This window comes from Xiphophorus hellerii, chromosome 14, assembly GCF_003331165.1.
Source record: "Xiphophorus hellerii strain 12219 chromosome 14, Xiphophorus_hellerii-4.1, whole genome shotgun sequence".
NCBI classification, from domain to species: Eukaryota; Metazoa; Chordata; class Actinopteri; order Cyprinodontiformes; family Poeciliidae; genus Xiphophorus; species Xiphophorus hellerii.
Genome location: NC_045685.1, coordinates 27,358,045 through 27,373,582, shown reverse-complemented (window position 1 = coordinate 27,373,582; position 15,538 = coordinate 27,358,045). Strand labels below are relative to the sequence as shown.

The 15,538-nt window shown below is 38.5% G+C and overlaps 2 protein-coding genes across 2 annotated transcripts in view; both read right to left on the bottom strand.

Annotated features, from left to right (window-relative positions):
• Positions 1 to 4,426: 4,426 nt before the first annotated feature.
• LOC116732566 (cyclin-dependent kinase-like 5) lies at positions 4,427 to 10,655 on the bottom strand. The gene is made up of 10 exons (XM_032582836.1): positions 10,540 to 10,655; positions 9,474 to 9,653; positions 9,005 to 9,199; positions 8,616 to 8,800; positions 8,419 to 8,531; positions 8,207 to 8,346; positions 7,977 to 8,065; positions 5,270 to 7,879; positions 5,094 to 5,184; positions 4,427 to 4,534 (listed from the first exon to the last, which is right to left on the bottom strand). Exons 2-8 carry the CDS (start codon positions 9,639 to 9,641, stop codon positions 6,019 to 6,021), a joined length of 2,751 nt encoding a protein of 916 aa, XP_032438727.1. The 5' UTR covers positions 9,642 to 9,653; positions 10,540 to 10,655; the 3' UTR covers positions 4,427 to 4,534; positions 5,094 to 5,184; positions 5,270 to 6,018.
• Positions 10,656 to 11,504: 849 nt separating this feature from the next.
• The window catches only part of LOC116732590 (tyrosine-protein kinase Tec-like), a 6,682-nt gene continuing 2,648 nt past the window's right edge, over positions 11,505 to 15,538 (bottom strand). Inside the window, 9 exon segments of the mRNA XM_032582876.1 lie at positions 11,505 to 11,897; positions 12,905 to 13,062; positions 13,147 to 13,265; positions 13,504 to 13,568; positions 14,321 to 14,365; positions 14,367 to 14,538; positions 14,623 to 14,683; positions 14,686 to 14,793; positions 15,378 to 15,452. Of these exon segments, the coding sequence (XP_032438767.1) occupies positions 11,826 to 11,897; positions 12,905 to 13,062; positions 13,147 to 13,265; positions 13,504 to 13,568; positions 14,321 to 14,365; positions 14,367 to 14,538; positions 14,623 to 14,683; positions 14,686 to 14,793; positions 15,378 to 15,452 (875 nt within the window). The 3' untranslated portion in view covers positions 11,505 to 11,825.

The window sequence follows — 15,538 nt, the reverse complement described above, 5'->3', positions numbered from 1 at the left end:
TAAAGATTTTTCTCAGGTTTATGAACAATGTACACATTCAGGCTATAGCAGTAAACAATGGACATTGGAAAGTCAAAAATTTGCTAGAAAAGAAAAACATTTTGAGATTAATTCCAGAGATTTGCTAGAAAAACTTCAGCCATTACAGTTTGGAAAGTTAAACATTTGCTAGAAAAGCCTCATGAATTTTGAGATTGACCTCATTAATTTTGTAGAAGAGATATGGGAATTCCTGAGTTTGAAAAGTCAAAAGTTTGCAAGGAAAAGAAAAAAAAAATCAGAAATTTTGAGATAAATCTTTTTTTCCTCATTTTAAAAAGTAGAAAATTTATGATTTTTGGAAATGTTTTGAGTTTCAAAATTCAAATATTTTCAACTTTTCTAGAAAATTTGTGAGATTAATATCAATATTTCAGATTTTTTTCTAGCATGTTTTTTTTACGTTTCTGAGTACAGAAATTTCCACCTTTTTTCTAGAATATTTCAGAAATGAATGTCAAAATTTCTGATTTTTTGCTATATATATATAAAAAAATTCTAGCACATTTCTGACTTTTCAAACTGAAATTTTCTTGTTTTTTTTTCTAGAAAATATCTGAGATTACTCTCAAAATTTTAGATTTTTTTTTCTAGCAAACTTTCAACTTTTCGAAACTCAGAAATTTCTAAAATGTTCCTGGTAAATCTTTGAGTTTTATAACTTAAATGTAGTGCTCCTTTCTGTTCTGTGGCCCTGACACGCCGTCGTATAAATCCTCTACCTGGCTTTCACATGTGAAGTGTTTTGGAAACCTCGTCTCTGGAGATCAAACAAAGATTTTGGGCTTAATGTGCAGCTAATCTGGGCTGGAATATAATTACACAAAACTGCTGCTGCTGCTGGGAGGTTTGGCAAGACGGTTCAAACTTTATTGGAGGAGATGTTTGGGGAATTCCAACTGTCTCCATCCCAAATCATAATAAATAGGAGGAAACCTGTTTCCAGACTCTATTTTTCCTCAATAAATGTTAATATTTTTGTCCTACTTTAATTGAACAAACATCGATCTGATAAAACATGCTTAAATTTATGTTTTTTTTACTAAAAATCCAGCCGACTCTGATGAAAACAAGTAAAAGCTACAGAGAGATTGTGAAACATTCCTGGGATTAAGTCGCTCAGAGATTCCCAGGGAAAAGCAGGAAGGATTTTATTCTGTTGTAACTCTGAGCCACAAACTTGCTCTGAGTAACCTTTAAAGTCTAGACGCCGTCCTGCTCCTCTTCACTTCCACTCCCTCTCTGCCTCCTTCACTCTTCATCACCTTCCTCTGCAGTCATCATGTCTCCCTGTTTCTCTGCTTCATCCATCATTTTCCTCCTGTTTTTCCTCAAAGTTCACAGCAACAACTGGATCCCGGGTGAGTGCAGATTCACTCAGCGTTGTTTTAATAGCTTTTCTCTCAGAAAATGTTTTGTTTTTAGCTGAAAGAAACAGACAGGATGATTCAGCATGTTGGGCATCAGGCTGTAATTTCATCGTTTGATGTGTTTATAGCAGCTCAGGTGGCAACAAAAGATGGAGACCAAAGAAAAACACCTCAGAGCTGTTGTTATAAATAATGCAGCATAGACTGACAGATCAGATGGCAGCAAAGACACCTTCATACAAACAGAGCAGAGAAGTTATAGATCCAATAAAAATTTTTTCAAATATTTGGCAGTAAACAAGTAAAAAAAAATTACACATTACTCTCAGAGTGTTTCTCACCTGTTAGTCTGGTAGACTGGGTTAAATCTGGGAGAAAAATTGTAACATTTGTTACATTTTCAGCTGCTACAGTTCTCCATCTCACACTGCACTGTCAAATTATCCGAACTCTTAGAAAACCCTGTTCTCCTCCTCGCCTGTGGGGGCGCTGCACCAAGAACCGCTTAAGGAAACGACACAAAAACCTCTGAAGAAGACACTGAGGGCATCTTCCTTCTTCACAAAATGTAAACAAAAATGGAGCGGCATCAGATTTTAGCGGCTATAGGATTTCTCTTTTGTCAAACCGTTTTTTTCTGCTAGCGCTAGGCTAACGTGTTTGTTTTGATTGAATTTACCCAAAATGCCCTGCGCTGTAGTCCACTTCCTGCTTGTGGAGCGATCAATCTTCCACTGATGTCAAAAAATACACAATTTTGCAATTTCTTTGTTTCCAATAAATAAAAAAATACAATTAAAATCACATGTAAATAAGTTGCTTAACGCAATAAGTCATTAAAAACATGCCACGCCATTATCCTCCTACTACATGCTGTCTTAATATTCATGATGTGAACCAGTAGTAAGTCAGGTGATGCAAAAAAAAAAAAAAAAAGTTTTTATTGCAGTTTTACAAAGTTAGCCAATTTTGATGTGGCCAAAAAACCACCTCAACCTAGCGGCAAAACTTTTTATCGTAAAATGAGTTTTTTTCTAAATGGCTGTGATTTTCTCTTTTGTCTTTGGTAAAAAATCACAAGCCATAGCTACAGCTAGACTATCACGTTTGTTTTGATTGTATTTACCCAGAATTCCCTGCTTTGTAATCCTACTCCTGATTTTGGAGCGGCCTCTGGTCCGCTTAGCGTTCTCATATGCATTTGAACCGCAGCAGAGTTCACTTCAACCAAACCTAGACCAAGTTTTGTAGGCAAACCAGAGTTCAGTTATGCATTCACATTTCCCCAAATGAACCAGATTTTCTAGACAAAGTAAGCAGAGTTGTATTAAGGCGGATTGAACAGGGTTGGAGTGAATGGATCGGTATGGTCTGCAGCAGAAGAGTCAAAGGAAAGAGTTTACAACTAAAGAAGAAACTGAAGAGTTTCAGGCAGTTGATCCTTGCTATCCGTTGCAAAAACCAACATTCCTCTAATTTCTCTTTGACAGTTGAGTCTTATCAGCCTTTGTTGGAATTTGAGCTTCCAGAGATTGACGGGTCACCTGTTGATGAGACCTGCAAGGTTTTTGACACGGGATCTAACATCAGTCCAACAACAACCAGGCCTGCCACCGCAAAGGTAAGATAGAAACCAGACGGTGCTGAGCCCGGTGAAACCTTCCAATCAAGACCTGTACATCCTGTTTGTCTTGTTTGGTATCAAAGTATTCTAATATCAAAGTGTCACACTATTTGAATTGAGATTTAGAAGCTGAACAAATATTTTCTGAGGTGGAATTCGTTGTAGGGTTAGCACATACAGACAGATACAGAATAATATATCTTTGTTTGTTCTGGCTGCCATATTGGATCCCATAGATAATCACTGATTACTATGTGGAGAATAACAGTCAGGATAACCATGAACACATTTTCAATGCCACCAAAATTAAAATCAGGTGTCCAGGATCTATGGTTTCAAGATGGCCACCGTTTTAACATCCTACCTACAATTAATACTTTAGAATAAAGCATTAAACTATACAATACTGCTGTTTGTTTTGATTTAAATTACCGTTTTGCTTTTTGCTTAGATATAACCACAAAACTGGATCACGAGTTTGAAAAACTATAACCACTCTGCCCACTTCTCATAAGACTGACCTGAAATTAATAAACAGCATCAGATTTAATAACCTAGTATGTGTTAAATCATTGTTAGAGGAGTAAACATTTTATTTGTAAAACTTTACAGCAGGTCGTCACAACCCAAAGGTCCGTGGTCCAATCGTCGGCAAGGAAGCCGGTAACCAAGGTACCAATCAGAGAACAACCAATTGCTGGAGGACCAATCAGAAACCACAACACCAACCAAGCTCTTAGACTCCTCTACCAGCTGCTGGCCAATACCAGAGGGCGTTCGGCTGGCTCTCAGCCAATCAGGAGCCTGAATGTGATGTCGAGCAGTGAGGAGTCAGCGCCAGCCTGGAAACTTAGGGCCATTACATCAGAAGATTCAAGTGATGAGTCGTAGGATTAAACCATGAGCTTGTTTATTTCTTAAATAACTTAAGACTGATGCTAAATACAGAAACCAGTGGGAAAGTTGTCAGTGTACTCAACTGTTGTAATGAGTTTGTTTTATGGGTTGGATTTCTTAAAGTTTACAGAAGTTTCCGTTTTTATACCTGTGACCAATAAGACACACCCAAACATGATTTTACAGCTGATTTATTGTTGATTTATTTGGGGAAAAAGTTGCATTCATTGTTTTAAAGTTTCCTGTGTTGTGTTTTACCACGAAAATACCAAAATAAATAATTCATTAACAGTTTTCAATAATTAAAGGTTGTTAAAGGAAATGATAACTATAAATGTGTTCTCATACTCAAAGTTTAACATTTTAGGAATTTAAAGTCAGTATTTGAAGTATAGTTCAGCAGTGTTTACATCACCATGATTAAATAATAAAAATAAAAAATTAAAATCAGTATATCAGTTTGGGAGGGGGAACTCCTTTTACTCCATCTGTTTTGGCGCATTTGTGTTGAAGTTTTGTCCATATTGTCCTTCTGATGGTGGACTGAGTGAGACTGGAGTCTTTTCTGTCCTCTGTTCCTTGGTAGCACCTTTGCTCTGTTTAGCTGAGAAGACATTAAACATTTTATTTCACTTCTGGCAAGGTTTGGTGTACAGCTGGAGATGTGAATTAGGCACTTTATAAAACAATAATAAAAGTTTTATTTGATTAAACTTAAATTACATGTGGTTTCTAATAGTTTTCCTCTAATGCTTCGTTTCCACTGAGCGGTTTGTTAAATTATTTTGTCTGTTTCCAGTTTTATGCTTTTGTTCTGGGTTTGATATGCAAGTTTCACTATCTTTGGTATTCACAACGCCTCTCCTACCTGAACAAAGTGATTGCTGAACATCCCCATGTTTCTACTTCCATTTAATTGTTTGAACAGATGGACATGTCACCTCCAGGCGCAAGGAAATACATCCACATAACTCAAATGTTTTGTGTATTAACGTATCAGAAGCTTACAACTGCTTGAAGACCTAATAATGTAGGTGTTTGTAAACTTATGTCCTTAAAGAAAGTAACTTCAAAAATCTGTAATAACAACTAACCTAAAATAGAAAAGAAAAGTGATCAGATTTAGTGTCAGACAGAAAGAGTTTGCAAAAATGTGTCCATACCTTCTTTTCCACTGAGCAACACGGAGTTTCTTACATCTGGGAAATGGACGATGTTTTTAGACCTTTCACTTACAAAACTCTTTTCTCGGGCCTAGAGAGACAGAAACAGTTGATATAAGTTATTAGAAATATCCTACTTGGCTGTAAGCAAGAAAGACACCAGTTCAAACTACAACCTGCAAGGTGAAGGACCTTGTGGCCTGGTTCAGTCCAAACTGTTGGTCCTGTCGACCATGACCATAACATATTGGTTTAACTAAATTCCTACAACATGCAAGAGGAACAGCAAGCCGTAAGTCATGTATAACATTTATGCAACTGTTCAACAAGACTCTTTGGATTGTGAGAGATTTATGAATCTGAAAAAACGTTCTCTCAACTTTGCTAATGCTAGCTTTGGGGTAAGTTTGGCTAGAAATATTGACTTTACATTGATAAAACCACAAAAAATCAAGTTACAAAAACACAAAATAATCAATATATAAATACAGTCTAACAAAAACAGTTGGACTGACCTAGCAGTCTAGCTAGGCGACATTTAAAAAGGCATCTAAGTTTGATTTTGTCCAACCGGCCAAGTCAGATTAATGTTTTCAACTACTGGACAAACATTTCAGGAGTTCTTGAGACAGGAACTGCATATTCAACCCTCCCACTAAGACAATGGCTCCTCCGGCCACTGCGTGACAGATGTCATGATCAGACAGTGGGATAGCAGGAGGAGGATGTCCCGTTAGACCGTCAGTTCACGAAACTTTACACAAAAAAGGTAACATATACCCTGCTAGACTGCGCACAAGCTTTTTGGACAACACGAAAGGTTTTTCTTAAGACCTTTGAAGGGTTGGAGGGTCAAACAAATCTAGCTTATATCGGTGAATTATTCTTAGCTGGGTCAAAATTTCAAAGGCAAGTACATTGAGAACTACCAAAGACTGTTGGTCCCGGTATGATAACTTCCTCCCTGAAGGTGATCGCTGGCAGCAGGCCTGTTGGCACTGGAGACAAAGATGGAAGGGGTAAGGGTTCTGGAAGACGAAGGGAGGTGAAGGAGATTGGTAACAGGTGCAGGAGGAGGAGAAGGTGTACATGATCGGGCTACACTGTGATTAAATTCATCAGTGTCTGTAGAGTCCCTTTCGTGAAGGATAAGACTTCTCGTCAAAGCTTTGTGATCCATAGACATGACTGAAGTCAAATCAGAGGACATATTTGTGTTGTTTCCTTCTAGCTTATTGCTTTTCTTCCCTCCATCTGGAGTAAATGCAGTTTTTTGATTCTTGGGGTTCACCGAGAACCTTGTGTGATCACCAAACAATTGAGACATTGTTGGGTTCTGATTAAGGTGAAAAATGTTCAAAGACTTTGCATCAAATTTGAACTCCTGATTGCTATTGTTCCTTTTGTCAATAGGTGACCTTTCAGGAAGCATTAAGGCTTTATTCATTAAGGCATTAGCTGTTGAACTAATGGACACAGAAATAGCTGAATCCTCTTGGTTCTCTTGCACTGACAATGTCAGAGCTTTTTCCACTGGTAAGTTTTCATTTGGCACAAGCGTTGAGGTAACTTTTTCTTCTGCTGCAATCATGTTGTTTTGCCAATTAGAAAAATAATGCTCTGATGAATCAGGTTCTCCATCTGAATCTTGGGCCAACCAAATAGGTTTAGTTGGAGTTTCTGCCATTGGATTCAGCTTCAAGAATCTGTGATACTTCCTAACATCCTGGTCATCAGTGGGTTCCTTGTCTTTTGAAAGAGTCTTTGTTTTTGAAAGTGAGATTCCCCGAGGTAGGGTGGACAGGTTGTGGGCAGCACTGGTTTCCGTAACAGGTGTAAATGACTGTTTGGAAAGATCTGCAGCAGCCCTTGAAGGACTGAATGAGGTGTTATGAGTGTGTTGGCCACTAGTTGAGGTAGTTTGGGATTTCCTGAAGCTTTTTTGTTTGGCTTTTGGACATTCAGGGAAGTCGTGCTTTGCATTAGTTTCTAATAACTCAATCTGAAACTTTGATGTCAAACTTGTCTTTCCCGACTTTGTGACATCGACCGTTGTTGGGGTAGTAAAGTCATTGAAGGATGGTAGAGGATATGTAGGTGTTACACTTGTGTCCGATTCCAAAACGGTTTTTGGGGATAAATTTAAACTTCGACCATCACTGACGGACATTTTAGATAATTTACAAACTTTTAAGCTGGGGTTGCTTGAGTTCCTCACAAACTCTTCGTTTGTCTCAGATTTAGATGATTCCCCAAGGAGCTTCATGGTTTTCTCTTTGTCCAGGTCACTGTAGTCTGTGACTTTGGCCTTCTGAAGGTAGTCTTTACTTAAGTCTAGAGACACATCAGGTTTTGTTGCTACTGAAGTTTTCTTCTTTAAGCTTACAGCTTTCTTGGTGACATCTGATGAGTCAGAGAGACAGCTTTTAGTTGACTTTAAAATCTCAAACTCCTTTAACTCTGAACCAGGTGTTTTCTCTGGTTTCATTGAAAACTGCTCTGTGTGATAGATGTCCTTGTTACCAAATGTTTTCGGTTGTTTGGTCACAAAAGATTCATTGGTGGTATGAATAGTTTTAGACAGCTTGGACGGTTGCTTTCCCTTTGTTTTCTCTGTCTTATCCTTGTTAACTTTCTCTTCAGTTTGTTCCGATTGTTTCTTGTCTTTGTTTTTGCAGTTTTTATCATCCCCTTTATCTTTTTCTGGCAGTGTCGTGGGTATTTTGGGAAGTGTAGAGTTTTCTCTGTGGTCTTTTTGAATTTTAGTGTTCAGCTCATCTAAAAATCTGTGCAGACACAAAGAAAGATGCAGAAGTTTTTGACTATTTAGAAGATAAATTCTAGGATTTGAGACTTATTTCACAAAACAAAGGTAAAGTATACCTGATGTTGAAAGAGTCTTGAGTAAACAGAAGATGCTCTAACAGGTCTGAACACTGAGCTCGTATTTTTGGGTCCATCTCTAGACATTTCTGAGCAACAAATGAAGGTACAAATTATGTTAATGATTTGGTCACTTAAACAATACCAAAAAAGAACTTCCACTTAATACTTCATTGACTTGAACTGTTGGATTGTCTTTGGCATTAACTGATAACCAAACTGTGGAATACCTGTGCCAGATCAAGGGCAGTTGGTGGAACTTTGGAGAAGCGTTGTTGCAGTGGGACAATTTTTGAACATTCAGGTAGTTTAACTCCAGAAAAGACTGGATTTCTGTAAAATAACTCCTGGTGATGAGCCGTCAAGTTACCTGGAGCCAAGGAGAATTTATTAATAAATGAATATGAATCGATATCCTGATTAGGTTACTGTAAGAGCTTACCAAAACATCTGACAATGTGGTATATCTGGTCAAGGTCGGAGTCTCCGGGAAACAGAGGTTGTGCGGTCAGCATTTCTATTAACACACAACCCAGCGCCCAAACATCTACCGGTCTACACATACAAACCACACCTACCAGTTATTGCTTGGCATTCATAACATCCAACAGGAAACTAGAGCAGTGCAGAAATACCTACTTTCCATACTTGATGTCCCCTACAAGCAGTTCGGGAGCTCTGTACCAACGAGTGGCTACGTAGTCGGTATACACACCACCTTCAGAGGGCGATGCAATGGTTCGGGCAAAGCCAAAATCACACAGTTTGACCACACCCTCTTGAGAGATGAGGATGTTCTCAGGTTTGATGTCACGATGGATGACCTAATGAGGATAAGTTATTCCAAACACAGGGTCACGCATATTTCCATGACATATTTATTGGAAAAATAATTGAATTTGTGATTGTAAAGCTGTGAGTCTTGATGATAAACACTAGCCTGGACCTCTGAACCTGTGGAGTAAATTTAATGATCCTTGATGCCATTTTTGCTCATGTTAAAAAGAAGCTTTGAAAGTATTCCTTACATCTTGCTGATGACAAAAGTTGACAGCTCTAAGGACCTGGAATAAGTACTGCCGACAGGTGTTAAGGTCCAATCTGCTTGAGCACTGCTGCAGTTCATCTAGAAGCGTCCGGTCCACGAACTCAAACACCAGGTACCAGCGACGACGGCGCTTCCACACCTCCAGGAGGTTCACCAGATTGTCGTGACGCAGTTGCTGTGAGGTTCAAAAGAGAGCAGAGAATGTAGATGCATGTAGTTTTTGTCTTTTACTATAACTAACACTTTGACCATCATGGTTTCCAGTCAAAGGTTTTTTAACGGGTCAGGCCTTCACAACATCACAACCAACTCAAAACAACGGGTTAGTTGGTGAGAATTTGAGCTTGTTTGTCTTGTGGTTGGCTGATCATCTCAGTGTTTCAGCAGCACTCAGGTTTCAGGCTCAGTTATTCATTGACTGAATGGTCGATGGGATGATTGGCAGGTACCCTGAGCAGCTTGATTTCCCTGAGGGCGATCTTCTTCACTGCCTCATCATCTTCCGAGTCCAGGAATTTCTTGATGGCGACCAAGCGACCGGAGTGTCGATGACGGCACTTGAGCACGGTACCGTAACTGCCCTCCCCGACGGGACCCAGAGACTCGTACCGCTCCATCAAAGTTTTGCTCTGAAAGGACAGAACAAACCTTTCAAGTTATTTGTATCAAATTAAATTAAAAAAGCAAACTGAAGCAATGTTAGCACCTTGCTTCACTCCTTATTTTAGTATTTTAGTCCTTAAAAGCCAACTTTTAAGGACTTTCTTTTTATGGTTTAATTTAGTCTTGATCACAAACTCTAAAGACTTTGAGAATCATCCAAAGATTTTATTTTTGGACGTCAGCTGCTTTTTCACTCGTCTTTACTTATTAATATAATTGCTTTATTAATATAACTGCATTCTGATTAATGTTTTTGTTTGCTACTTAATACTGACCAATGAGTTATTGAACCATAACGTTTTCTAAACTAAAGACTCTAGAGCTTTAGATTAGAAGTGGTAATAAAAAAACAAATGTCAATTTGTATCTTTCAGCCTTTTCTTAGTAACAGCTAATTCATATTCAGTGTTTTTCATTTTCCATTTCAATAAAATCTAAGAAAAACACTAACATGGACCAGGTCAATAAAGAAAATTTCAGTAATTAAGAAAATACAGCACTTTTCATTGGAAATTATGGTGAACATTAATGCATATTTGTTATTTTGTACATCATTATTACATTTGATTTATGAACTAAATCTAGAAAAAATACACTAAAATTACAACAATAAAAAATACAAAGTAAAGACTTTACTTTTGAATATCTTGTACCAAATGAACATCACAAAGAATTTTCCCTGACAATGACTCTTTTATATATATATATTCTTTTATTTATAACAGTTAAAAACTGATTTTTAGACAACAGATTTATAAAATAAGGCAAAAATAAGTGACTATGTGTCCTAAAACCCCATAATGAAGGTTCTATGGACTAAAACAGGAAAAAAAACAACAAAAACAAACTCACCACGTCGCCGACCTCAGCGGTTGATCTCAGTTTGTCGCTTTAATCTGTTCCATCAACGTGAACACCTGAGTATCGGTGTCTTCGGTGTGTGTGGGAACGTGTCAGAGTCACCTGAGAACACGGCCACGCAGCGGCGAGTGTTTCAACCGACGCGTTGCCACGGCAACACTCCCCTCCCGCCCTGCGGTGGTGACGTAGTTCGAGAAAGAAAGAAAAAACGGCTGTTCCTGTTGAAATGTGTAATAAACTGATTCATTAAACAACTTCCCTTCAATTTAACATTTGTGGAAAACTATATTTTAGTTATTCGTCACAAGTAATAGCATGAAAATGTAAGAAGTACCAAATTCTGGCCCAATTTAGCGGCTTTGAAACGGTAACGGTCAGGTTATTTTAGCCTTTTAGCTAATCCCTTTGCCTTTCACGGGCTAATCTACTTGTTCGTAATAAAAATTTTTATAGTGAAGAAAAAAAATTATTTATAAAAAAAAATAATGAGTGTTCCATTATTTGAATTAGTGATCATTACAATGAATTAGTGTTCCAAGTTGGAAAAGTGCATTTTATAGCTATTGGAGGATCTTTTTAGTCCCAAAAATGTCAAATGAATACAAATATCCAGCCATTCCTTCATTTCTAGTAAAAACTAAACATTTTTTCTCCTAAATGTCCAGCAGATGGCAATGCTGGACGGAAATAATCCCAATTTCTGAGTTCTGTCATACAACCCTGCTGCTTGAGAACAGTAGATTGATTTAAATAGAATTAAATAAAACTGAACTAGTCTAGAAACCTTTATTTTGTCTCCTTATCGACTTTTTCAAAGTTTGGTGTTAAGATTTGTTTACAATCCTCAAAAATTCAAACAGAGACCAGAAATTGGGCATTGTTGCACCTCCTCTGAAATATACACTTTAATTCACTTTGCAAAGCCCTGTAACTAAAAGATGGAGAAAGTCACAGCATAAATATTTAAAGTGACATTTATTCACTCATTCATGCTTCATAAACAATCATACATAGTTTTGTTAGTTTGTATTTAACAGTCTGTACATTAATATAAACAGAAGCTTCATATGTATAAAACCAACTTCACAAGAACCAGCTTAAAATTTTAAATCTCTTTTTGGTTTTATTGCATATTTCAAAATAAATAAATGATTTAAAGCACCGGCATAGGTAAGTTTAATTTATACATCTATATACAACAATAAAACATGTTTTATTTGTACATATGCGTTTAAAAACAGTTTGATATTCAGAGGTAAAAGAATAGCATCTTTGTGTTAGTCTGGATTTTCTGCCAGTTTTCTGATTTCCTCCAAGATTTCAGAGAACGCCGGCCGACCCTGAGGTTTCTATAAGACCAAGAAAAATGAGGAGAAAAGAGGTTAGAAAAAATATATAACATAAAAATATACACTTATACAAAAATTAAACTGGTCACTGGAGTTACTTCATTCGATTTGTTAAGGACGTGGGACTAATATGTTAAATCAATAACAGACTTTATCAATGAAAAGGCCAATTTCCAAATCTAATTGTTTACATGTATTTGTCTAATTAACATCCCTGGATGTTTGTTTGTTGTGTACAGGGCCGGCCAAAGCCTTTTGGGGGGCCTAAGCAGTTTTTTCTGGGGGGGGGTCCCCATACCAACATGTTGACACCAGATGCTTTAGCATTTCTAAGCTACGTTTTGTGCGTATTATTAGCATAATTTGTAATTAGCTTTCATCATACCAGTGTTGTGATGGCTGTTAATTTTAACCTTACAGGAGTAGCTAACTACAAAAAAATGATTTGCATTTTGAAATGCAGAGTAGAATTTAAGTGCATTATCTTATTTTAACTATTTGAAAGTAACACCAGCTGATAAATACTAGATTTACAGTTAGCAAATAGACAAGTTAGCTTGTATTTTCCCAACAGTAGCAGCAGAAATCAACAGAAGGATATTAATTATTATTAATAATAATTGTTACACAACTATGAAAACAATGTAGAAATTGTTTTTCCATGTGTAATAGCGTTTAGTTAAATATATATGTTGTTTTTTTCATGCTAGCTTGATGTTCTTGGGGCCCCCTGGTGATGTAGGGTCGGTTTACTTGCCTTGTTCTTGCCATTTGTTTAAATATTTTTAGAAAACCAAACAAAGGATGACAGAGCTGCTTCTCTTGGTCCACTGGAGGTTCATTTTTGCTTCAACAAACAATCTGATTGGACGCTGAAAAAGACTATTGTTGTTTTTACGCTGTGCTAAAAGCAGTTGGCCTGTCAGCGAAGCTATTCAAAGCTAAAACACCAGAACCCAGCGTTTTCTGAACCATTTTCTCTCGGTGAGGATGAAGCGGGTCGGTACCTCGTGCCAGCAGCGGTACATGATGGCGTACAGCGGCTGGGAGGCGCGGTGCGGCCGGTACAGCCGCATCCCTCTGGTGATATCGTTCACCACCTCCAAGTTGGAGCGGCTCTCAAACGGCGTTCGACCCTCGGAGAAGATCTCCCACATCACCACGCCTGAACACAAACACATCAGTGACCTCTGACTCCTGGCGTTAGGGCAACACGGCGATCAGCTGCTGATTGGTTAAGGTCTCTCACCGAAGGACCACACGTCTGACTTGCTGCTGTATTTGCTGTAGTGCAGAACCTCCGGAGGAGACCACTTCACTGGGAACTTGGCGCCACTGGAACTGGTGTACTGGTTGTCCAAAACGTACCTGCAGTCGGTTTAAAAGAAACGCTCAAAGCTCAGGAAAGAAATAATTATAACTGATCTAATCTAAATGTTTATATGACAGAGTATTAGAGCCATACCAAGAAAAAATAAAAGGTCACACAAAACCCAGCACGTGTTACTCATTTAAATTGTATAAATTTATTTATTTTTAAATTAAATTTTTATCATTACTAATGATTTTTAAAATTCTTTATAAGGCTGGAAGTAAAGTGTCATACCTGGTCATCCCAAAGTCGCTGACCTTCACCACGTTGTTCTCGTTAACCAGACAGTTTCTGGCTGCCTGAATAAAACAGAACAAACACATAAAGAACAGATATTAAACATAATTTAAACATAATTTAAACGGATATTAAGGACTTTATAAAATATTTCTGAAGTTACTATTCATAATCTGCTTCCAATAAAGTTGGTATTGGCATTTTCAAGTTTATGTTGCAGGATGTAACTAATAATCTAACATGCAATTTACCTAGTTACTTTTGAAATAAAGTAATCAGTGGTTTGACTGCTCTTTGACTGTCATTGTAGCTGTGGAACACTGATGACAACATAAAGCCTGAGTTATGCTGGACGCGTCCATGAGGTCAAAGTAGGTTTTTCCAGCCACCCGCCTCCTCCACACGGCATCCAGTAAATATCTTCTGTGTTTCTTTTACTTCTAAACGTTACATTTGGTCAAGGAGACTCTACACTGCCCCCTAGAGCCTAACAGAATAATTTCTCCAGTGGGGATTGGCTTGAGCGCTCCTATGCTGAAGCTAGCAACTACCTTTAGCATTCTAAGCTTGAGCTAGTGACTAGCTTTAGCATTCCTATGCTTGAGCTAGTGACTAGCTTTAGCATTCCTATGTTTGAGCTAGCGACTAGCGTTAGCGTCCCTGGTCTTAAGCCCGCAACTAGCATTAGCGTCCTTGTGCTTAAACTAACGACTGGCTTTAGTGTTTCTGTGCTAGAGCTAGCGACTACCATTAGCATTCCTTTTCTTAAGCAGCGACTAGCTTTAGCGTCCCTGTCGGTCTGCTGGAGCCTCACCAGGTCTCTGTGGATGAAGCTGTGAGCTTCCAGGTACTCCATTCCCTTCGCAGACATCCTGACACATGGACATAAGCCACGCCTCCTTCAGAGCTCCGCCCTTCTGCCGCAGGTAGTTCAGCAGGCAGCCGTTATCCATGAACTCAGCCACGATCAGCAGGGGGCGGTGCTTCAGGCAGACGCCATACAGCTGGACCAGTTTGGGATGGCACAGCCTCCTGGAGCAGAACACACAGAACCGTTATCGAAACTCGTTCTCTGCGTCTCGTTAGTGGTTTTTTGTCCTGATTCTCCTCCCGTACATCATGACTTTGGCCTCTTCGACGAAGTCCTCCTCGTACATGGCTCCCTCTCTGATGGACTGATGGCCACTTTCTGCTGGTCTCTCCACTTGCCGAGCTTCACCACTCCAAACTGGCCACTGCCCAGTTCCTTCATGAAGGTCAGCTCACTGGGGTTGATTTCCCACTTCTCTGAAAGAGAGAAAATCAGGGCAATTGAAATAAAATATCAGGTTAAACTGATTGAATGTTATTAGCCGTGTACCTTGATAATATTAGAAGCTCAGAGAATTAAGAAAATAATCACAATAATAAACAATCTTTTGTGTGATTCATGTATTCTCTTGTTTGTTTTTGGTTAAAAATGCAGTATCTAAGTTTTCTCTGCTAATTAGAAACAACCAATCAGAGTCAAAAAGCGAGTCTTAGCATTGTCAATCCTCTCTGCTACGCTGCAGCTAGCACAGGCCTGTTGTGAATGCTAATTCAAGTTAGCATAGCCACCGACGTCTGCGGATAAACTATTTAGTACATGTGGTTGATTGACAGCGCTAAGGACCGCCTCCTTGCTCTGATTTGGCGGAAAACAGTGCATTTCATCAGACAGCAATAGAAGCTCAGAGAGTGGGTCTTTTCACAGATTATTTGTCTCATAGCAAACTGTTACAACATGGTAACAACTTACCAAACAAATATGTAAAAATCATAATCTTTAAAAGTTACTAACAGCAGATTTAAACGATGTATGATACGCAGCTTAACATGAATGTGTTTACCTGAGCTGAATCCTGCTGTGGCTGGGACACACCTTCCCATCTGTCCTACAGCGTACCGTAACCGGGTCACCAGACCTACAAACCCAAACATGAGAACGACAAAACCATAAGGTATGACAGCGGTGTTGGAAAAATTACAGCTGACCAGGATGTTAAAGTAT

Coding starts and splice junctions, on each gene's coding strand:
- LOC116732566 (XM_032582836.1), bottom strand. CDS start 9,641: ATGGAGCGGTACGAGTCTCTGGGTCCCGTCGGGGAGGGCAGTTACGGT. Junction 8,532..8,615: donor GGGGACATCAAGTATGGAAA/GTAGGTATTTCT, acceptor TTGTATGTGTAG/ACCGGTAGATGTTTGGGCGC. Junction 8,347..8,418: donor CCACATTGTCAGATGTTTTG/GTAAGCTCTTAC, acceptor CCTTGGCTCCAG/GTAACTTGACGGCTCATCAC.